Below are 23,601 nucleotides of genomic sequence, written 5' to 3' on the forward strand. Positions count from 1 at the left end.
ATCAACATTAGGTGCATACACATTTGCCAAAATAATGTTATAACCTTGGATCTCGCATAGCATTAGAAGCATCCTTCCCTCCTTATCCGTGCTCTGCTTCAGACATTTAAATTGCAAACGTCTATCAATAAGAATGGCTACACCCCTATTACTGCTCCCACAACCTGCACCCATAAATCCTACCCAGCCTGCACCCAGTCTGTATGATTCCAGCAAAGACAGATGTGTTTCCTGGATAAAAAGAATTTGGTAATTCTTAGCTCTAATAAAGGACAATATCTTTTTTCTCTTTATGACATTATTAAGACCTTTGACATTCCAGCTCATGAGACTCAAGTTATTACTACTGAATGAGATTTAAAATGCATATGGAGTAGGCAATACTGTAACCTTATAGGTATCGGCGGGCTGGACAAAACAAACAGAAAAAGAAATATAAAAAAAAAAGTACAAGGCAACAACATTCACAAATTCCAACAATGTAGAACGGCCTCCCATCCATCCACACACACACACACCCAAACAGTCCAAATATATCTAACCGAGCTGTTTATACCACCAACCCTTACTCTGGTCCGTCATCACACTTAACCTAGACCACCCCAAAACTCCCCCCACCTCCCAACCCGTCCAAGAAGTGCGGGTGACATACCCCCCCCCCAAAAAAAAAAAAAACACGGGGTTAGGCAGAATTACTGCACCCATAAAATTATAACAGGGAGCCAAACAGCCACATACCTTTAACAAGACCAGTTAAAGAGTAAGGTGCAAAAACAGGTGTAAATTTGAATGAAATGCACAAAACTTAGAATTATAGTGATCCTTTCCAGCCTTAAAACCCAGCAGACAGATACAAATTTTTTTATTTATTTTTTTAATGTAGCCTCACCCATCAGTAACGTTCAAATGAGTCCGAACAGAAGTAAATAGGATCAGTTCCTGCATTAGCGTATCCATAAAGATCCAAAGAATAATTTCTGCCCTCGATGCCTCACCCAGTGGGGCTTCCACGATCCATATCGCCGCCTGGTCATTACATTACATCCGGATCGGATGTAAGCCAGTGCCTTCTTATGGTCCTCAAAGCCCCCGTGAAGTTATCGCAATAAGCACGGCTGGGTAGTTTAGGAAGAAGCGGACGCGTTTCTCATGGAGTAGTTTCTTACATTCATCAAACTTTCTGCGTTTATCGCTGAGAAGCAGAATAGTCCGGAAACACCATAATCTCTCCAGATCAGGTCTCCCATCTTGTCAGCGGCTTTGGCGATGCGTTCTTGGGCTTGAAATCTCTTGAATCGCGCAATGATGGGTCTAGGACGGGGGGCTGGTTACCTAAACCAGGAGACAATGGACCCAGCCTATGTGCCCTCTCAATTTCAAGTCCCTTGGGAAAGTTAATGTTCAGAAGCGTCGGTAGAGTCGCTTTCAGAAATGCCACCAAGTCGCTTCCTTCGCAGGGTTCAGTAAAACCCATAAAGTGCAAATTATTCCTGCGCTCTCTGTTTTCCATGTCATCGAGCTTTTGCCTCAGTGTGCCCGGTTAGCCTGATCCTGAGCTAGGTTAGCAGGGCTAGCAGTAGCAACCTCGCCACATTTGGTTCCTCCTCCAGCTGCGCTGGGTTTGACTGAGTTTCTGCTCGACTTAGACATCTTACCACTAGTTTAGAGATGACACTTAATACCTGACGCTGATTCATCGGCTCCCTGCCCGATTTACATGCAAAATGCGCTATGAGGGCTGGTGCGGGACGCTCCTAGGCAGCCATCATGTCGAGCGCGTCACGTGACTCCGGCGGCAGGAGTTTGTCATGTAGTCGTGGATCACCAGATCGATTCTCGGCCCTCGTTGTATGTGTCCTTGGGCAAGACACTCCACCCACCTGGCCTGTTGCCATGAAATGGCAGCTTTGCTTGTCAGTTGCCTTTGCAATATAAAGGGTATTATAAGTAAAATTGATTTTTATTAATTGCTGCTGGATAGTCTGAAGGAGCAGAGTGGGGGAAGATCTGAGCCTTGAGGCGGGGCTAGGTTCACCCAGGCATTTTGCATCTAAATAGTTGCCATGGAGATTTTAGGGTTTCTCAGACATGGAAGATTCAAAGCAACACTCCAGGTTTGTTTTTTATGAGGGAAAAACATGAAAACATGATGGGAAGATCAAAAATGTAATTTTACATGATACTGGCCCTTTAAAATCCACAATAGGGTTAAATGGGTCCTTAGTCGGAAAAAATCTGAGTGGTGAAACCTTCATCAACTACCTGAAGTTTCAGGTGTGTACACAGAGGTAATGGCGGATGGCAGCAGTAAGCAGCGGTATGCCGGCCTCCGTCTGTCGGAGACAAGATCCTGGAGGTGAACCCGACCAGCACCGTGTGTATCCTCAGACAGAAACCGCCTTCGTACTCTGGAAACTGACTGCTTGGCGGTTCCAGGAAGGCTTCCTGCCACACTGGAGTCTTCTGGTCATGACCATAAAGGGGAGCGGTTCTTTGAAGGTGTCACTTTTGTTCAGTATAGGAGGCCAGTGGAGCAGCTCAGGCGAAAAACAAGCTAATCCCTCTTTAGAAACATTTTATCACCCCCTGGTGTTCACTGGTGGAATAACACAACACGAAGTGGACTGGAGTTGGACCAACAACTGCAGTTACTGGGTTGATTCAATGGACATTAAACTGGATTAAATAAAACTTTTTGTACTTTTGACTCCTCGTCTTTTTTAAATGTCTATATCCATACAAAGTTAAAAATATAAAACATATTTTAACCTCTTAAGTTCCTGCTTCAAGTTTTCAAAATGTTGAAATGAATGGCATCTCATTCCTGGTTCCTCTGGCAGCAGAAACTCCGTCTGCTTCCAGATTCACGTTTCAGCTTCGGTTCAATGGACCCGACATCAGAGAAACCACCAAGAAGGTTCTGATCCAGCTGGTTCAGTCGCTTAGCCCTGTTAGTGGAGTTATGCTAACGCCTAGCCCTGTTAGCATGCTACGCTAAGGTCTAGCCCTGTTAGTGGAGTTATGTTAATGCCTAGCCCTGTTAGCATGCTACGCTAAGGTCTAGCTCTATTAGTGGAGTTATGTTAATGCCTAGCCCTGTTAGCATGCTACCTTAAGGTCTAGCCCTGTTAGTGGAGTTATGCTAACGCCTAGCCCTGTTAGCATGCTATGCTAAGGCATAGCATGCCTTAGCATGCTATGCTAAGGCATGCTAAGGCATGCCTTAGCATGCCTTAGCATGCCTTACTCCAATGAAATTAAAAACATATTCACACATAATTCCAAGCGATATATTTTTAATAAAAAAGAAAACCAAAAACAGATGGATCCACATTCAGGCAAACAAAAGCCTGTTTCAATCAACCCTTCAGTGAGAAACAAGCGTCGTCGTAACGAAACTGTGAGAACGGGAATGCAAAACAAACAGCCATCATGCTTCCAGTGCAAATTATACCGATGTATAAAACATAAATAAGTGTACAGTTAAGAGTTTAAGTCAGGAGAACTTAAACTCTTAAGTTTAAGAGTAGTTCCAGGGCTACAGGAACTACAAAAGTTCCTGTAGCCCTGTTACAGGAACTTTTGTCACCGCCTAATTTTAAAGAATCCTTATTTTGCATAAACCGAGTGGATATATGAAGCTATGAGGACTACTTTCTAGGAATGTCCGATATAAACCTATAAAGTAGAAACTATAGAAATTTGTATGACAATGTAGATCTGCAGTCTGCCGGCTAACTGCGGTAAAGCTTGTTGATGACATAACCAGTTACATCGATTCGCGTTTCCCCATCAGATACTGTTTTTTTCAGCGTCTCCTCGCCGCCCAGGTGGGAAAATTTTCGCACCCTTGTTGAGCGATCTTTTCTAACGTGCCTTGTTTGCGCCGCAAGGGAACTATGAACACAGTGAAAGCTCAAACATGTGTTGGCGGACTCGTTCTACTTTTCTCACTTTTTTGCAACTGCATTTTCATCAGACACACACACTCACCCAACCCCCTAGTGGTCTGCACCACTGTATGAAAGGTGTGTGAATAAGGATTGGCCGAAACCATATGACTTTGGGACATTTACTAAGCTGAAATAAAGCGAACTGCTCCTTTAATAAAGCTGGAGTTTCCAACAAGATACTTTAATAAAGTTGATCAGTCAGAAATTTAATGTTTCATTGATGTCACATGACCAAACGGCTGCCACCTGTCATACCTGATGTGTAAACCCATGATTGACTGCTTCTTGGTCAGCTGTTCTCATAAAGATAGCTCATTTATCAGACTTCCTGTTACTCCTCAGAATAAGAGCATATCAGAAGCTGCTTCTACCGCTGAGCTGACAGTTTACCATAGAGCAAGAGGCTTTTATTGTGAAGGAGCAGCAGGAAGTGTTGAGGACTCAAATCTAAATCCTAAACAATTTTAATAATATAAATTCAAACGTCAACATGTCACTTAAACTGTTTAGCAAACTAAAAGTTTTCAGTAAACAAAATAAACACAAACAAAATTTAGTGTTTCGAAGTGAGTTCCACCACATTAACCAGTTAGAGCTGAAATAAACCAGTTAAAATGAACCAGTTTAAACTGGTCTAGTTCAGAATGAGGTTTGTTTTGGTCCTGGAGAAAATAAAACAGATGTTTGGGTCAGGGTTCTGGTTCTGGTTCTCTAAGAAACATTATTGAAAGAATAATTTTCCTGATGTTTTTACATTTTATGAAACTGAAAACTGTTCAGTCTAAAGGTGGAGCAGAGTTCACTTTCTGGGTCCAATCTACCACAACCTCCAGAACTAGGTGTGCACTGATTTATCGGCCAGCCGATTTATTGGTGCAGAGTTCCTTCGTTTTGGGAGATCAGTCATCGGACAACCTGATCTACATCAGAAAAACTCTAAAAATCAGCCACTGTCCTCTGCTGAGGTTACACTGTTAGCCCCGCCCACCAGATCAGCCCCGCCCACCAGATCCTGTCTGCATGTCTGCAGTAACAATAGCCGCCCCACTGTTATCCAAATAAATAATTAATTTTATTTATCGACATTTCAGATAAAGAAAGTCGGACTCGGCAGCTCAGGCTTTTTAAAGATCGATTATTGGCCATCGGTCAGAAAACTGCAATCGGTGCACTCCTATCCAGAACCTCCAGAACCCAGCCCATGTTTCTCCTGCTGCAGGCAGGAGCCAATCAGATTGAAGCTCAAACGGGTCAAAGTGGCTCTGAGTAAACAGAATGGACCCAGGTTCTGCTGAGTCATCAGGTCCATGTTGGACAGAAACTAGTTAGACTGGTTAGACTGGGTGGTTTTAGAGTTATGCTAGGTACTTTTAGAATATTAAATAAAAGCAAACAAAAACAAACTGAACAGACTTCTTTTCTCTCTGAAATAAAGTTCAACAAGTGAAAGTCACAGCAGGAACATGTCGGACCGGACCGGACCGGGTCCAGAGGGCTGGGATCAGCAGTTTAGGTCGATGTGATGCTTCAGTCAGAGGATGAAGAAGAGGATGATGACGACCAGTAGAATCAGCAGCAACACTCCAATCGCACACCACTGGCGGCGATCTGAGAAGAAACCAACCAATCACTGATCAGATAGACAGACACGCCCCTAAAACACACAGCTCTGTCCAATCAGAGCTCAAAATCACTGAATTCTACCCAATCAGAGTCCAGACTGAGCTTCTGAATGAATAATGTGTTGCCGGGCAGATTACCGCTGTTCATGTGTGAGACTTTAGCGAGTTTCTTCATGACGTTGTCCAGGCGGGACTGAGTGCTGTCCATCTCATGTCCAAAGTCGTCCAACATCCTGATGGGCAGACAAGACTTAGCTACTGGACCGGACCAGAACTGGACCAGAACGGGACCCGGAACTAGGGTTATTGTAAATAATTATTTTAGTAATCATGTATTCTATCAATATTCTGATGATTTCTCGAGTAATCGGATAAAAAAAATTATCAAATAAAATATTGGTAAATCTAACATAACAGTGTTACTATCAGATAATCAACATCAGGCCAATTGTTCATATTTCAGCTTCCCTAACAGTAACTTTTCTTTAGTTTAGAAAACTAACTTGTAACAATAATGGCTCACTTTGTAAGCTAGTTTAGTTTACAAAGTGAGCCATTACTGTTACAAGTTAATTTATAATTAATTTATAGTTAACAATATAATTTCAGATTTTTCTATAACCGTATTTAATAATAAAGAGGCAGGCTCACAGATACGCTTATAAAATATGTCTATGGTGCTAGCATCTTTTTTTTTACTCCAGTCTTTAGTTTACGATTCATCTTCATTCAGTTTAATAGTTGAACTCTGACCTTGCCCAGGTCAGAGTTCCTGGGTCACAAACATGAACACAAAGCTTCAAACATGAAGCTTTGTGTTCATGTTAGCGACGGGATGCGACTCCTGCATTCGTCACATAGAAACATCTCCCAGCTACGTGTCGCCACGATGCGCTGCGCCACACATGTTGAGACCAGGATGATCTGAAATTTATTTTGCGCTTCGTCCATAAAGCTACACTTATGTTAATAATCAACTACAGAACAGCAACAGGTGTTCTATCTGTCTTACCCGTCAATCCAGCACACGTTATGGCAGTGGTTTCCAAACTATTTCTGGGCCCCTATGGCTTACAAATAGCTGTCTGGTTGAACAATGTGTGTGAGCGAAGGAGGTGGGGGGGGATTCTTAGAGACTCCATGTTATACTCAGCCCGGCTCCAGATGAACAAGGGGGGGGAATCAACTTCTTTAGGGGCAAAATGAATCGTAGCTGAACACAGACAACACTATCGGTAGCCTACAGGCTACTTGTTAACAAGCTTAAGGTTCTGTATTGATATTAGCTAGTCATCCTTTAGCTAACTTTACCTTCATCCAGCAGCTTCACTCAACAGTCGGTTAGTTTGGGGGGGAAACTGTGAAAAGTTCTTTGTGTTTTGCTGGTTTGCTGCCGTGATTCTAACACACCTGTAGCTCCGCCCAGCAGCAGGTCTCCTTCACTGCCCACAGGTGGAAACCCAGCGCCAGTGTCTTACCGCTCATGTTCCGTTTAAAATCGTCTCGGAAAAACAGGTTACCACATGTTAACAACGGATTAAACAGTTTTAACTTCTGATAAAAGTGACAGAGGACACAGATATGGAAGTGTGGAAGCCTCTACTGTATCAAATTGACAGAGGAATAACAGAGAGTTGGTCATTCTAAGGTAAAAACCCAGAGCATACAGCGATCATGTTTTTTTTTGTCATCCAGACCCGTGCCCCTCCTGCAATGGCATTGGCGCCCCCACTTGGAGGCGTGCCCCACACTTTGGGAACCTCTGCCTTATGGTAATGCGCACATCAATGTGTCACATACACATACCTGTGTGTTATGTTTCTCAGAAGTTTACGGTAAATTTTATTTAATTAAGCTGCTATGTTAATCAAACATATTAACATAAATGACTTTTACCGTTTCCAATATTGTTACCAAACTGTAAACAAGACATTCGTCCCGTTTAGCGTCACTATTACTACAAATACTGTTTGACTACACATTTGGTCGGGATATTTTGTCCCTATAGCTAATCTGCCTTTTTAATATTTCAATATTTCTTTAGAAAACTGCAGGAATATGTCCTAAAAAAGCTCATGAACAGCTGGATGCTGACCGAAGCTGTTGGGCAACAAGCAGAACATCACCTCTTTCTGGACGCTGCGTGGAGATAACTGGATTTTTCTTATTTTAATTTTTTTATTTACCGTAAACGTCTGAGAACTAAAACACACAAAATGAAACTTCTACAGGTGTGACGGATTTATAAGAAACGTAACATCGATGTGCGCATTACCACGAGGTACGCTGGATTTACCGGTACGACAGATCGTCAGCACACCGGCCGTCTCCAGTCTATCCGCTCACCTGCATCTGCAGCCTCTCCCCGCCACCAGACCTCTAACCCTAAGGATGCTTATTGGTCCCCCAAAAACGATAAAAGCCCAGACATTATCATAAATGAATAAAATCCTCCCAGACTGAACTTGAAAACTGGACATTATGCTGCTAGTAGGGCTGTTGTAAACGAATATTTTAGTAATCGAGTAATCTATCGATTATTCTTACGATTAATCGAGTAATCGGATAAAAAAAATTATAAAATGAAATATTGGTAAATCTGGCATAATACCGGTGTTACTATCAGATATCAATATCAGTCCAATTTTTCATATTTGAGCATCCCTAACAGTTGCTTTTTTGTAGTTTAGAAAACTAACCTGTAACAATAATAGCTCACTTTCTAAGTTAACCAGAAGAAAAGTTATAGAAAAATCTGAAATTATATTGAATTTAATAACAAAGAGGCAGGCTCACAAATATGCTTATAAAAAATGTCTACAATCCAGCTTTTAGTTTATGTATTCATCTTCAGTGAGTTTAATAGATTAATTAAACTCACCTTGCCACCTAACCTGTCAAGCTTTGGGTTTGAAAATACGGGAAATGCCGCCTGGAGTGGGAGGAGAGGGCGAATGAACGAACGTAAGATGGGGTGGAGGGGAGGAAATAGACCAGCGGACTGACGAACCGTTAGACCGGGGGACGAACACGGGGCGAAGCAATACGGGATATTTACGACACCTTCACTGGTCACACTCAGAAACTCATCTACCAGCCATGTACGATGCGCTCCGCCACCCGTTTCTTCAGACCGGGATATGAAATTTATTGTGCGGTTCGTCGGTAAAGCTACATTTACACGGTAAGCATCAGCTACTCAGCCGCCCGCCCTGTTCAGTCTACCGCTCACCTCAGCGCTCTTCCCGCCGTTCGCTTTCAACCAGCAGCCCCGGAGGAGAAATGCTGCCGTACTCCAGGCATCCCCCCAGTCATTTTAAGGATGCTTATTGGTTCCCCAAAAACGATAAAAAGTCGGGCATTATCATCAATCAATAAAATCCCCACGGGCCAATCTTGAAGATTGGACTTTATGCCGCTGAGACTTAGCTTTTGTCAACAACTCAGAGGCGGAAGTGAGAGCTCCGCGCAACGCAAATGAAGTCCCGGCCGGAACACGGTGCGCTAACTAATAAAACATAAATTAACGAAGCTTCGAGGCAGGTAAATTTTCCTCGAGGAATTTTAGTAATCGAGGTACTCGAATCATTCGAGGAATCGTTTCAGCCCTAGCTGCTAGCATTGGCACTTAGCAACAACTCGTAGGCGGAAGTGAGCAACGCAAATAAGAACCCGGCCGGAACACGGTGCGCTAAATAAAACATATTTACAGAAGGCAGGTAAAATTTCCTCGAGGAATTTTAATAATCGAGGAACTCGAATTATTCAAGGAATCGTTACAGCGCTAACCAGAACCAGAACCCAACCAGACTGAGTGCCGTCCATCTCATGTCCAAAGTTGTCCACTAGACTGGTACCAGAACCGATACCGGACTGGTACTGGAGCCAGAACTAAACCCATCTGGACCAGAACCGGCACCGGAATAGACCCAACTGAACCAGTTGGTAGTTCCACAGACAGAACTGGGTTCTTACCCGGCCTGCTCGTCCAGCTCCAGGCCGATCCGCTCCGACATGTTCTTCAGAACCCCAATGGTTCCGGAAACTCGCTCCAGCTGCTCGTCCTGCTGCTCCGCGATCAGCTGCAACACAAAGCGGCGGGTCAGTTCGGGTCAGAACTGGAACAGGCGGCTGTGGTTCTGGAAGTGGCGACCAGAACCACAGCAGCAGGTTCTGGTACCTGCTGCTGTGTCTGCTGGTCGCCAATGAACTGAGCGTTGGCGCTCTGCGGTCGGCGGTCCGGCGGGCCGAACCGATCGGAACCAGGCTGCCAGATGGGATCCCGGGCGTCTCCCAGCAGAACCTGCAGAACCGAACAGAACCAGAACCCATTCAGATTGCGATCAGCAAGAGACTTGACCAATCAGAGAGCTCAAACTGAGTCACAGCAGCTGATTGGCTGTTGAGGGCCTATACCTGTTTGCCGTATCTGTCAGCAGTACCAGAACCAGCTGCTGGTGCTGGACCCGACATCTGTTCTTTCATGTCCTGTTAAACAGAGAACCAGCTGAATATCGGGTTGGACCAGCTCCGAGGACCGGCTAGGGCAGGGGTGGCCAAGTCCAGTCCTCGAGAGCCACCATCCTGCAACTTTCAGATGCATCCCTGCTTCAACACACCTGAATCAAATGAATGGCTTGTTATCAGGCCTCTGTAGAGCTGATCCCGGTGTGTTGGAGTAAGGATACTTCTAAAACTTGCAGGATGGTGGCTCTCGAGGACTGGACTTGGCCACCCCTGGGCTAGGGGAAGGTCAGGGGAAGGTCAAACCTACCTGGACGGTGAGGCGAGTGCTGGTGATGAAGGCCTTCCTCTTCGTCAGTTCGGCGGCATCCAGGTGGAACTTCCTGGGGTTGGATTCCACGATGCCTTCAGGGATGTCAAGGAGAACGGAGACTTGGGATGGGGGACTCAGAGACAGAGTGGAGGACAGACTGTGGGACAAGGATACTGATGGTCTCGTCCAGGTCCTCCAGGTCCCACTCGATGGACCGCAGGCCATTCCGCAGCTCATTGGTCGTCCAATCCGCTTCCTCCCTGGAGGCTCCGCCCACTTCCTGCTGTAGCTCCACCCAGCGGCGATGGAGGCTCTGGGCAGCGTGGACCGCCTTCTCCACCTCCCTGCACACAGAACCAAAACCGAGTCAGAGCCAGAACCATAACCGGGTTTAATTTCCCTTTGGGATCAGTAATGTATTCGTGAACTGGAACAATACGGTCCAACTGGACCTCTGGCGGGTCGGTGGTACCTGCAGGTAGGGTTACCTGCTCAGGTGTGTCTCGGAGGGTCAGTTAGAGCAGATTACCTGGCTAACCAGCTGCGGGCTCAGGTCACGTGCTCATCACGTGACTCTCTGTTGTGTGTTGAACATCAGGTCCAGTTTCAGATATTTTATTTTTCGTCTGAACCTGAAATCCGCTATGACACCTCGCTGCATTTCTGTTATTTCTATTCAGTCTCATCACACGATCAGGTTTAGCAACTGATGCTCCTCAACCAGTTGAACTGGTTAAACTGGTCACACTGGTGCCGGCCTCGGTGCTAGTCTGACCAGTTTAACCGGTAACCAGGGGTTCGGGCTCGGTTCTGGTTCGGTTTGATGCTAGCTGCTGTGGCTGCGGAGGTTCTGACCCTTTAACGACGAAGAACGGGTCTTCCATGGACATGGTGCCGGTTCTGGTTCACTCCATCCCTTAGACGTTCCGGTCCGGATCCACCGATTCGGCTTGGTTCTGATTATTGCCCAGTTCTCGTCACCGGGGTACCCGCAGCTAACTGCGCTTTGTTTACATGTAGCAACGGAAACCACGCAGTGACGTCACTTCCTAGTGAGCAGATCAAGTAGAGCCGCCTCCTGCTGGTGGACTGGAGATGGCAGTGAAGGAAAGAAAAACCTGAACAAGTGAACAAGTTTATTTTAAGTTAAACACGTTTCATTCATTTCCGTTTCAGTAGCAGAGCTGTAAGGGGACGGCCCAGAATCACCTTCAGGAACACTCTGGTTCTGATCCAGACCCTCTGGTTCCGCTGGAGATGCAGATACCTAAAAATTATTTAACCATGAACAGACAACATCTTAGATCTTTGAGAAAACATCAATAGAAAATGTGATGTCACACAATCCAAAAGGGGGGCAGTAATGGACCTACAAGCTGAGGCCTTAGTCCTCATGGTGGTGGTCACAGGTTCGATTCCTGGCCTGGCAACATTTGCTGCATGTCTTCCCCCCTCTCATTGCCCTATTTCCTATCGAACTACTTTCAAATAAAGGCCACTAGACCCAACAAAACAAAACAAAACAAAAAGGACCTACAAGCCGTTCAATTCAGTTCAGTTAATTTATTCAGCACCAATTCACAAGTGATGTCTCAAGGCACTGTACGACAAAATCATTTAAATTCAATCACACATCCATTCTGACTGGACCCTGGTTATCAAACAATTCACTAAGCTAAGTTAATTATTTAAATTAGTTTAGAAAGTTTCTATTTGCAGATTGCATCAAGACTTAATTTTTCCCTCAGATTAATAAGCTTTGATTTAAATAATTACAACTAAATTGAATGTTTGAAATGTGACGTTTAGTTTTAAAAAATAAAACATATCACTTTAGCTTATTAACAACTGCTATATGTTAATGTCAAGTTCTTCAATACAGCAAATTTATAAACAGCTACTGACCACAGTAACGCCAGGAAATATGGAAGCCCATTTCCGCCATGAAAAAAAAGACCATAATTTCGACTTTCAAAGTCATAATTATGAGATTCAAAGTCATAATTTCGACAATTATGACTTTGAATCTCATAATTATGACTTTGAAAGTCGAAATTATGACTTCCTGTTGGTCTTTTTTTTTTCATGGCGGAAATGGGCTTCCATAAGGAAAAGATGAGTTTTAGGGAACTTTTAAAGATATTTTAAAACTGTAGTTTCCCTGCCTGTACAGCAGAGGGCAACACCTTCTGTCAGTTCCCATATACACGCAGAGGAAGCTGTATTCTCGCGAGACTCAGTTTCTTTGTGTTGAGAGGAGCGTGTCAAGCAGCAGATTTTAAACTTCGTGTCTAAACTAAGCGAACCATCGGTTGAATCTGAACCGAACCTGTTTACTGCTGGGCCTTATTCTGCTTCCCCTGTGCCTCCTGTCCAGGTGAGCTCTTTCAGTGAAGCTGTTAGCTCCCGCCGTTAGCTTGTTAGCATTCTATTAGCTCCGCGTGCTCAGTTTGAGTCCTCTCACCTGCTAACGTCAGAACCGTTTCGGTCCGTTTTAGCACGGTTCGGTCATTGTTAACCTTGTACAGGAGGGGTTTACGGTCTTTAGATCCGAAACTGGTTCTGTTTAGACATTGATGACGTCATAATCCGTCAAATGGCGGCTCGCTTCGAACCTAGTTAGAATCAGAGATGAGTAGTTTTGTTCCCGAGCGGGGGAAGGGTTAGGGTTCCAGGTGGATCCGGATCAGTTGTGAGGAACCTAATGATTGCAGGTGGAGGTCAGAGGTCAGATTAAGTGGTGGGGGATTATCAGGTAGAACATCAGGGGCGGGAACCTCCACTGGTCCAGAGGCAGCCATGTTGGTGGAGTCATGTGATCAAAGTGTTCTGAAACTGACCAATTAGCTTCCTTTTTCAGACACAGTAAAACCAGTTGACCTGTTTCCATGGCAGTGAGACGAGGACACATCAGGTACCTGAAGGTGAGCCCACCACTGATGACACCTGCCAGACGTTTCCATGGCAACCAGGATGCAGCAGGTTCCCTAAACCTGCTGCTTCAGGATGTTGGGGAACATCCAGAGTTTGATCCACCATCAACTGGTTTTGTTAGCACCCTGCAGAGAAATGGACCCGTACTGGTTCTTATCAGCTGACTCGTACCAATCTGGACCGGTTCCATCAAAGTCGATTAAGCTGATCTCATTATTATTTGGACTGTTTTATAATCGTACTTACTGATTTGGCTGGTTCTTCCAAATAAAGGCCACTTAGAGTCTCAGTATTCCAGCTGATTTAAATCTCAGAACCAAAACAGACCCAGTATCATATCCAGAACCAGTTCAGTCTCATAACTTCTAGCTGGATCCTGGTTCTGACACCAGGCTTTACCAAATTTAGCATTATGACCTTTGACCTTACTTGTGTGTGTTAAGGTGTGTGAGGTCCAACCGACTCAAGGTGAAGTCAGAGACACTCAGATTTCCTCGAAAGGAGCAGCTGTGAAGGTAAGCACCGCTTTCTGATTGGCTCCCTCTAGCTGCTCTCTGATTGGCCGTTATGTGTTCACCTGATGCGTTTCCCACCTGTGTCTCAGGAGCTGTACGACAACGGCTTCACCGAGACAATGATGGAGGAGGATGACGACTCGCGGACCAACCTGATCGTCAACTACCTGCCGCAGAGCATGAGCCAGGACGAGCTGCGCAGCCTATTCAGCAGCGTGGGCGAGGTCGAGTCGGCGAAGCTGATCCGTGACAAGGTGGCAGGTAACGCTGGCGCCGCTGGCTAGGGCCGCAGTACCTCTGCCGACCGCTAGGGGCCGCAGTACCTCTGCCGACTGCTATTGTTATGAACCTTGATTTATGATTTTAACTTAGGGATGATGATTAAAATCGACTGAGTTCTGTCTAACCGGACTGGTTCTGTGTGAAAACTAAGCCCCTCACACAGTTAGGATTCAGCAAGAAAACGGAGGGGCGTGGCCAGGTGTCAGGGCTGAGGTCAGGATGTGGAGGCCCTCAGCCGCTCCCTGCTGCCGTTTGTCGCTATATTTAATTTTTTATCCAAACCAAGAAATAACAAACCTGGAAATGTTATTCTGTGTTTGGAGAGATTTACAGCGACATATGCTTAGCAGCCATGCAGCTGCCATGTGGAGGCCCTCAGCGCTGCAGGCAGAGTGGATCACTGCGTGTTGCTGATCAATCACACATTGATAAAGCAGGGCGATCGATCACGTATAGTCGGCTCCTTACTCGCCACCAGGGGGCGTGGCTGAGTGATGGAAACTGGAACGTTTTAAACCAATAGAATCGAACTGCAGAGGCACTGTTTCACCTGAAGGGGGCAGCACTGAGATGGTTTTTCAAAATAATGCGGAATTAAACAAATTTACACAAAAATGTCAAAATTAGCTTAGAAATGTAAAGATTGAACCCTAAATAACATAATTAGTATCTCAGCAAAACCAGATGATTTGTCAAATGTTCTGGTCCAGCAGTTCTCCCAGTGTGTGGACCAGTACTGGGACCCATCAGCCTCTCCATAGGAAGTGTTAATCCTGTTCTGGTTCTGACCCAGTTTGATCAGTAGAACCAGTGGTTCTGTCTCTACAGTTCTTTTTCTCAGCTGTTTTTTTTTTTTTTTTATTGACTTTGTGATTGTTTCTTTCTTTTTTTTCTAAACAATTTTGTGGATTATTTTTTGCCTGGATGATTTTTTTTGCTGTTGAATTTGTAATGTTTGTTGTTTTTGCTGCGGCACTGGCAGGTTATCGGTTTTCTGGTTCTGCTGGAGTCTCAGGCGGAACCACTTCTGTTTTACATTCAGAATTTTTTATTTTTTTTACGTTTTTTTTTTATCTTTGTAAAAATGTTTTGATGTCTTTTTTTTTTTCAGGAGTTGTAAAATTTTCAGAAAAATGTTTGAGAAATGTTTTTGTTCTGAACAAGTTGAGAAAACGGAGCAGTAACGGTTCTGTCGGAACCCGACCCAGCTCAGGTCCAAACTCCAGCAGGAAGTTCTTCACCTCATCGGATGCTTCCATAGTCACTGTGTCAAAGCTCTGATGGCTGAACCCGGTTCTGGTTCTGGTTGGTGCAGGCAAAAGTATTCACACATCAGGGTTCTAATGGGTCGGTGGTGCCGCTTCTCCATGAGGCGGGCACACCTCAGAGTCTGGGGACCCGGTCCGGTTCTTCTCCTGTCGTTCAGACATCATCTCGGGTTTTCAGACTTTGTTCATTGTTTCCAGTTTAAAATAAACGCTTGTTGCCACCAGAATAGCCAAAGCAAAAACAGCAAAAGTCCTTGCAGCTGCCCACTAGTGGAGAAATGTTTCTGTGGAACCAGTTACCCAATTGGGTCGGTTGACCTCAGTCCTGATCGGCCCTGGAGTTGATTAGTCTCCGTCTGTCTGGGCTAAAACACCAGGCGCTGCAGCCGCTCCCTCAGGTTAAAATTTGTTTGATTTTAGTCTCAGATATTTTCTAAGGCTGCGTTCACACTGCAGACTGAAGTCACTTCAGGGTGCAAATTCTGATCAGTTCTGATTTTTTTTTTTTTTTTTGACGTAATGCGACCTGTATCCGATCTTTTCATGGCAGTGTGAACAGCACAGGTCGGATTCTTTTCGAATGCGACCCATATCCGATACGTATCCAATTCAAATGCGACCATAACGTCCAGGTCACATTCATCCGACCTGAACGTCACTGATATTTGACAAATGTCACTATTCTGTGTCCTGATACGGCGCAAGCAGGAATAAAACAACCATGACGGACTGTAATAAGGATTAAGTTGTTAATTTTCTGCTCTGATTGAACGACAACTTCAAATATGTAAGCTAAGCTCCACCATTAGCCTCCATGTTTACTTCCACAAACTCTGAGCACTTCTTCTTTTCATGGCAGTTGGCAGAACACTGAGAACGCTGACGCTATGGCGCCCTCTACTGCGCATGCGGGACACTTTCAGGTCGTTTGCCCGTTCAGACTGCAGAACGCATTCAGCTCACATCTATTTGGAAGTGTGAATGGCCCCAGAATTGGGTCACTTCAGGCTGCAGTGTGAACGCAGCCTGAGTTTCCTCAAAGTTCTGGGAGGTCGAGGTTAACTCTTTGCTCTCCTGCATGTTCTTTTGTTTTTATTCGATTTTTGAATATAGAATATGGTTCCTCTTCTGTCACCATGGTAACCACAGGCTCACCTGTCCCCGTAACCATAGCTACCATGGGTTATCCTGTTGGCATAGTAACTGAAACCCTCCTGATCTGAGGACGTTCAGATCAGATAAAAAAGGTTCTAAGCAGCTCCTTCCGACCAATCAGAAGGAGCTGCTTCCAATCGGAGCTTACCCTTACCTTATCTAATCAGAACCCCCCTGGTGGGTCAGAACCAGTGCTAGTTAAAGCTGGTAACCAGTAGCTAATAAGCAGCTAACGAGTAGCTAGCCAGTAGTTTACTACAAGCTAGATATGAGATAGCAGGAGCTATCCAGCAGCTAATCAGTAGCTAGCAGCTAGCCAGGAGCTAAATGAGTTAACCGTGAACTAACCAGGAGCTAACTGGGTCCAGTTGACCTTACTGAGCCCTTCGGACCTCCCTATTGAACCACCATCTTGTTGTTGTGAAGCCCGTTTTCTCAGTTTGTTCAGAACCGTTTGGGTTTGTTTTGTGGATCTGATCAGACTCTGTCCTGCGTTTTGAACTCTGTGTTTCTTTCTCAATGTGATGCTGTAACCGAGAGTTTTGCTGTTATTTTGTTGTTTTCCTTTGTGTTTCTCTAGGCCACAGTTTAGGTTACGGCTTTGTTAACTTTGTTAACCATAGTGATGCAGAGAGGGCTATCAGTACCCTCAATGGCCTGAGGCTACAGTCTAAAACTATCAAGGTAACGCGCCACAGGTGCTCTTTGATTTTCCTCTTTCCACTGATAGATGTGTTATGTTTCCTGGACAGTAGGGGGCGCTCTCAGTGGCAGCGCCTGAAGATTGAAGGTATTTTGTTCTGACACACGTCGGCACTGAATCTGTCGCTTCCTTCAGTTCAGTGAGATGATGTGTCAAGACTTAACTTTAAAAACGGATGCTTTTATTTTGAAAAACTCAACATGATTTCATGTCTTTTATTTTATTATTTAAACGATTATGGTTAAATGTAAACTTTATTTTACTTTTTTAAATTTAAGATACCCTGTTTTTTATTTGGACACTGAATGTAACTCTTACTTTGAAAGTTTTCTGTAATTTTATTTGAATATTTCTGTCCTGTGAGGAAGAGGAACTGAAGTCTTCCTCTCTCCTTCCTGCAGGTGTCGTTTGCTCGCCCAAGTTCAGACACCATCAAAGACGCCAACCTATACATCAGCGGTCTGCCCAGAACGCTGAGCCAGCAGGACCTGGAAGACATGTTCTCCTCCTTCGGACGCATCATCAACTCCAGGGTCCTGGTGGACCAGGCGTCAGGTGAGGTCATGTGACCCTCCCCGCTTCCATCGGTGCTAGAGAGAAACGGAGCCAATGCCTTCAAATTCAGGTCCTACATTTGCCCAAAGAAACCAACACTGTCAGCTGCTGCTCCGGCTACACCAAGGTGCTCAAGTCCAGTCCTCCAGAGCTACCGTCCTGCAACATTTAGATGCACCCTTACTCCAACAGAGCAGGATCAGCTCTGAACAGACCAGCTAACGACACACTCATTTGACCCAGGTGTGTTGTAGCAGGGATGCATCTGAAAGTTGCAGGATGGCAGCTCTGGAGGTCTGGACTTCAGCACTCCTGGTCTAGACTCACTCAGACCAGATAAGGTGTGGTTGCAGTCTGGTTCTAGCTCTGAAGGGAGCGTCTTGGTTCCTCTCCATCGAAGAAGTACAGGCCCAGAGCATCGCTCAGCAGAACCAGGAAGTTCTGATGGACTCAACTAAACCCAAATGTTTCATTTTGTCTTGTTAAAATTTAGTAACCTCATGGAAACGGTTCAGATTAGCTGGTTATTTCATATTAACCGAGATTAATACCCTCGGGGAGCTGCTGGTTCAGAGCGAATGGCAGGAAGAGCGCTACGGAGTATTTATACAGGTGAGCGGATAGACTGAACACGGCAGGCGGCTGAGCAGTTCATGGTTACAATTGGGGATCCTCTGATCAGATTTCTGCTGCCGATTCTGATACCGATCACCCATGAGGCCGATCTTTGCTGATCACCTGGATTGCTTTAGGTATAAATGCTACTTTGTGATCTGACAAAATAAAAAAATGATCTGAACATTTTACTGAATAGCTGCTGTATTGTACCTACAGATATTTAGGTGCAGCAGCTATTCAGTCAAAAGGATAACTGAAAAACCAGTAAAATCATATTTAACAGTAAGGCTCTCAGTACCATAAATTATACATGAGTCAAATAAATCTGTCTATATCAAATAATGTCAAGTAAAAAAGGAAACATTCATTCAAAGTGAAACGCAGGCTGCATCAAAATAAACAATCCTTCCTGACAGCTTGGCTAGCTGAGTAATGCTGGTTCTGACCCAGTGGAGTAATTCTGCAGAACAGGGAGGAGGCAGAGGAGATTGGCTATTTTTTCAGAGATTATCTATCTCATGTTATTACATAGCAGAAGTTTTAATGCATATCTTAAAATCTTTTCTTTTTTAAGTTAGATGCTGCAGCTTTAAGCAGGTTCGGTGTGAGAGTCACCACCAGGTGGAGCAGAAGCGAAGCTCCGTCTGTCAGATATTATTACCTGTAGCGTAGCAGCGGTTCAACAGGAGAGCAGAACCAGCGTCTTACATCGCAGCTCGAAGACTTAAATAATTTTCCAGGTTATTTGTTTAGCTTTCTGACAGTCATGCTAATCCGGGTGAGTGTTTGTAGCTGTGCGCTGCTTTACCTGCCGCTCCGGATGTCCTATTATTCCTGCGTTGAGTCTCAATGTAGCTGAACTCCGTCAAGTGTTTTTTAAATGTCACATTAGATTCGTTGTGTTGGTGCATTTTGACGTGCTTCACCTCCGAGCTAATTTTCCACTGCAACACGCAAACTTCCCTGTTCATTCTCAGCGTTCTAGTTCCTCACCACATTGCTTAGGATTTACTGCTGCACGCCTGCGCAGTGTGAAGGAAAGAGGTCGGTTGCTCACACAGGCTGCGAATGAGATACAGGTGATCAGCAACAAGAGACTGTGATCACCGATCATACACTTTTTCATGGAAATCAGCTGATTGTGATTGGTGGCCGATCGATCGACACACCTCTAGTTACAATGTAAATCATCCCGGTCTCAACAAACGGGAGGCGGAAATCATCACGGCGATACATGGCTGGTAGATGAGTTTCTTAGTGTGACGAACGAAGGTAAATATCCCAGATTGCCCCCCGTTCTTCAGTTCGTACCCTGGTCTGCCGGTCGACTCCCACCCCCCACTCCCTCAACTACAGGTGATATTTCCCGTATTCTCATTTCTCAAACCCAAAGCTTTACAGATTTGGGGCAAGGTGAGAGTTCATCTGTTAAACTCACTGAAGATGAACACAAACTAAAAGCTGGATCATAGACATTTTTCATAACCGTATTTGTGAACCTGTCTCTTATTGAATTGATATAATTTCAGATCTTTCTATAACTTTTCTTCAGGTTAACTTAGAAAGTTAACAACTTATTTAACTTATACCAAATTAATTTTCAGGTTAGTTATTGTTACAGGTTAATTTTCTAAACTACAAAAAATATGAAAAATTGGACCGATATTGATATCTGATAGTAACACCGGTATTATGCCAGATTTACCAATGTTTTATTTTATAAACTTTTTTATCCAATTACTTGATTAATCGTCAGAATAATCAATAGATTACTCGATTACTAAAGCGTTTACAACAGCCCTAGTCTCCATGGACCCTAACCTGAAAACTTTCTCTATTGAACGTCGTTTTTATCGCATTTTCATCCACTCTTTTATATCTAATTTCATTTCACTCCAACACCCATAATGCCTTGCTTTGTGTCAACTTCAGAGTCGTTGAACCTCCTTCCCCCTTCGCTAAACAGTCGCTGTCCTCTGATTGGCTGCCAGGTTTGTCTCGGGGCGTGGCCTTCATCCGCTACGATAAGCGCAGCGAGGCCGAGGACGCTGTGAAGCACCTGAACGGACACGTCCCGCCCGGCGGCTCTGAGCCAATCACAGTCAAGTTTGCTGCAAACCCCAACCAAGGCCGGAACCCCATGGTAATGTCACAGACCTACCACGGCCAATCGCGACGCTTCGGAGGCCCGGTCCATCATCAGGCACAGAGGTTCAGGTGAGCCATCAGATTACGGTAACTGTGACGCAGTGTTCTGATTGGCTGATGGGTTTTAAATTAGCTCCACTTCCTGTTTGCCTCCAGGTTTTCTCCAATGTCGGCCGACCACATGGGCGCGGGGGGCGGAGCCTCGGGAAGCCCCTCCTCTGGCTGGTGCCTGTTCATCTACAACCTGAGCCAGGACGCTGACGAGGGAATGCTGTGGCAGATGTTCGGGCCGTTCGGTGCCGTCGTCAACGTCAAGGTCATCCGAGACTTCAACACCAACAAGTGCAAAGGCTTTGGGTTCGTTACCATGGCGAACTATGAAGAAGCCGCCATGGCCATCCACAGCCTGAACGGCTACCAGCTGGGGGACAAAGTCCTGCAGGTGTCTTTCAAGACCAACAAGGGTCACAAGTAGCCGGCGGTGGAAGCGGGTGGGCGGGGCTAAAGGTCATATGATGTAGTTTCTGTTGTTTTTTTTTATTAGCATGCACAGCTTTTTGTTTCTGAGCTGAAACTCGTTCTGGGACGATTCTCTGGACTCTGGCTCCTGATTGATCCGTCTCCTACAACCTGATTGGTCCATCTCCTGCCGGACTGGACTGTAGTTTCCTCCAGAGATGGTGGGAGTTTCCGTCTCGGTTCTGTTATTTTTTTTATTTTTATTTTTTTTAGAAAGTGTCGATCTGTTTTAGGTGAAAAATTTCCACTCTGCAGTTGTTAAATGAATCATTAAATGTTGTTTGGTTCTGGTCGGTTTAATAATCCAAGGAGGTTCTGACTTCATGTTGGACTTTGAAACGAGCAGAACCGGTGGAAGCTGTTTGAGCCTCAGTGTCATGTTGACTCTTCAATAATAAATCTGTTTATGAAAACATGAGCAACATAAATAAATTGCCTTAATTGAGTGAAATCAGAGGGACCCATATGTCCCAGCTGGGCTTTAGAAACCACAGATGATGGTGATGAAGACTGGTTGGGCATATGGCATCAGTTACCATGGTAACATAACCATGATCTAAGGAAGTGGTCTGGTGCATTTCCTCTACAATGCATCAACTATTAAAAATTATAAACTATCTCTCAGGAATAATTCTGCCCTGCCAGTAAAATGCTCACCCCAGAAGAGATGCTTGCAGTCTGGCTTATATATATATATATATATATATATATATATATATGAATAAGGCAAGTCCTGAGAAGCCAGCTCAAAGGCAACAAGATCCGTGTGATAAACAGCTATGCCTTACCAGTAATCAGATACCCTGCTGGAATAATTAGCTGGCCAATGGAAGAGATGAAGGCCACGGACGTTAAGACTCGGAAGCTACTAACCATGCATGGAGGGTTCCACCCCAAATCCAGCACCCTGAGACTGTACACAAGGAGGCAGAGGACTAGTGAGTGTGAGAGCCACTGTCCAGGATGAAACATCCAAGATCCATAAATACATCAAGGACAAAGCCTCAATGGACGATGTGCTCAGCGAATGTCTCAGGCAATGGGGAACAGAGGACAAGGTGCTGGAGGAACCATCATGGGAAGACAAGCCCCTACATGGGATGTACCACCGACAAATAACTGAAGTGGCTGATATCAGGAAATCCTACCAATGGCTGGAGAAAGCTGGACTCAAGGACAGCACGGAGGCCCTCATCCTGGCCGCCCAGGAACAGGCCCTAAACACCAGAGCAATAGAGGCTCAGATCTACCACACCAGACAAGACCCAAGGTGTAGGTTGTGCAAGGAGGCCTCTGAGACAGTCCAGCACATAACAGCAGGGTGCAAGATGCTGGCAGGGAAAGCGTACATGGAACGACATAACCAAGTGGCGGGCATAGTGTACAGGAACATCTGTGCAGAATATGGACTGGAAGCCCCAAGGTCAAAGTGGGGAACACCCCCAAAGGTGGTGGAGAATGACCGAGCTAAGATCCTGTGGGACTTCCAGATCCAAACAGACAAGATGGTAATGGAGAACCAACCGGACATTGTGGTGGTGGATAAAGAACAGAGGAAAGCCGTTGTGGTGGATGTAGCAATACCAAGTGACCACAACATCAGGAAAAAGGAGAAACTGGAGAAATACCAGGGCCTCAGAGAGGAACTGGAGAAGGCCTGGAAGGTGAAGACCACAGTGGTGCCTGTGGTCATCGGGGCCCTCGGGGCAGTCACCCCCAAACTGGAGCAGTGGCTCAAACAGATCCCAGGAACAACATCAGACATCTCAGTCCAGAAATGTGCAGTTCTAGGCACAGCCAAGATACTGCGCAGAACCCTCAAGCTCCCAGGCCTCTGGTAGAGGACCCGAGCTCAGAGGATGAAAGAGACCACCCACGGAGGGTGAGAGGGGAATTTTTTTTTTTTATTATTTATTTATTTTTATTTATTTATTTATTTTTTCATAATACCCCCAAGAGTTTAAAACTACTTTCACCCCTGGGTATAAGTCTAATGTCATTCTAAAAGAAATTTACTTTTTTTTTTTTTAGAACATTTGCATTTTTGTGTATTTGCTCAGAGATTTGAGTAAACAAAATTCTTCCACTTCTTTTGCATCCACCAGGAAGGGGGTTGAGAACAGCTTTATTTGTTTTTCAATGACAGAAAAATATTGGAAACACTTTTTGAATTCTTTCACGAGAGATGCAATCACAGACACATTTCTGCTTTTTAAACAGAAAGGTCGGTCTTTGGAAAAGCAGACTTTATTTCAGACAGCGCAGGGAAGTGTGCAGCATTAAAGCCTTGTAGTTGTTTCTCAAACAGGCGGAGCTTTACGCAGAAGGCTTTCATGTGCGCATACAGTTGTGGCACCAGCTGTTCTTTGCCTTGTAGGTTCTTGTTCAGTGTATTCAGATGATGCATAAGATCAACTAAAAATGCCAGGTCTGCCAGCCACAGAGGGTCACTAAGTTCATGAAGAGGTTTGCCCTTCTCTTTTAAAAACTGGTCGATTTCTGATCTCAGTGAATAAAACCGCTGCAGCACAGAGCCGCGGCTTAGCCAGCAC

General features: G+C 44.9%; 2 protein-coding genes across 2 annotated transcripts; one reads left to right on the forward strand and one right to left on the reverse strand.

Moving 5' to 3' along the window:
- Positions 1–3,279: 3,279 nt before the first annotated feature.
- Positions 3,280–11,395, reverse strand: stx6 (syntaxin 6). The gene is made up of 8 exons (XM_014974926.2): positions 11,208–11,395; positions 10,527–10,696; positions 10,350–10,444; positions 9,992–10,063; positions 9,756–9,878; positions 9,551–9,657; positions 5,714–5,808; positions 3,280–5,561 (listed from the first exon to the last, which is right to left on the reverse strand). Exons 1-8 carry the CDS (start codon positions 11,240–11,242, stop codon positions 5,485–5,487), a joined length of 774 nt encoding a protein of 257 aa, XP_014830412.1. The 5' UTR covers positions 11,243–11,395; the 3' UTR covers positions 3,280–5,484.
- A 1,158-nt stretch (positions 11,396–12,553) lies between these two features.
- On the forward strand, positions 12,554–21,481 carry LOC106908741 (ELAV-like protein 1). The gene is made up of 8 exons (XM_014974921.2): positions 12,554–12,729; positions 13,213–13,276; positions 13,730–13,801; positions 13,891–14,062; positions 17,087–17,190; positions 17,611–17,764; positions 20,374–20,599; positions 20,687–21,481. Exons 2-8 carry the CDS (start codon positions 13,241–13,243, stop codon positions 21,003–21,005), a joined length of 1,083 nt encoding a protein of 360 aa, XP_014830407.1. The 5' UTR covers positions 12,554–12,729; positions 13,213–13,240; the 3' UTR covers positions 21,006–21,481.
- The last annotated feature ends 2,120 nt before the right edge of the window (positions 21,482–23,601 follow it).

This window comes from Poecilia mexicana, unplaced genomic scaffold (assembly GCF_051168715.1).
Source record: "Poecilia mexicana isolate PSO_F unplaced genomic scaffold, ASM5116871v1 scaffold_4, whole genome shotgun sequence".
Taxonomy (NCBI): domain Eukaryota; kingdom Metazoa; phylum Chordata; class Actinopteri; order Cyprinodontiformes; family Poeciliidae; genus Poecilia; species Poecilia mexicana.

What these genes read in the sequence shown, in the direction of transcription:
- stx6 (XM_014974926.2), bottom strand. Translation starts at nt 11,242, where the DNA reads ATGTCCATGGAAGACCCGTTCTTCGTCGTTAAAGG. An exon ending in GGACCTGGACGAGACCATCA is followed by an intron (nt 10,445 to 10,526) that starts GTATCCTTGTCC and finishes ACATCCCTGAAG; the next exon opens with GCATCGTGGAATCCAACCCC. An exon ending in ACCAGCAGACACAGCAGCAG is followed by an intron (nt 9,658 to 9,755) that starts GTACCAGAACCT and finishes TTTGTGTTGCAG; the next exon opens with CTGATCGCGGAGCAGCAGGA.
- LOC106908741 (XM_014974921.2), top strand. Translation starts at nt 13,241, where the DNA reads ATGGCAGTGAGACGAGGACACATCAGGTACCTGAAG. An exon ending in CGAAAGGAGCAGCTGTGAAG is followed by an intron (nt 13,802 to 13,890) that starts GTAAGCACCGCT and finishes CCTGTGTCTCAG; the next exon opens with GAGCTGTACGACAACGGCTT. An exon ending in TACAGTCTAAAACTATCAAG is followed by an intron (nt 17,191 to 17,610) that starts GTAACGCGCCAC and finishes TCCTTCCTGCAG; the next exon opens with GTGTCGTTTGCTCGCCCAAG.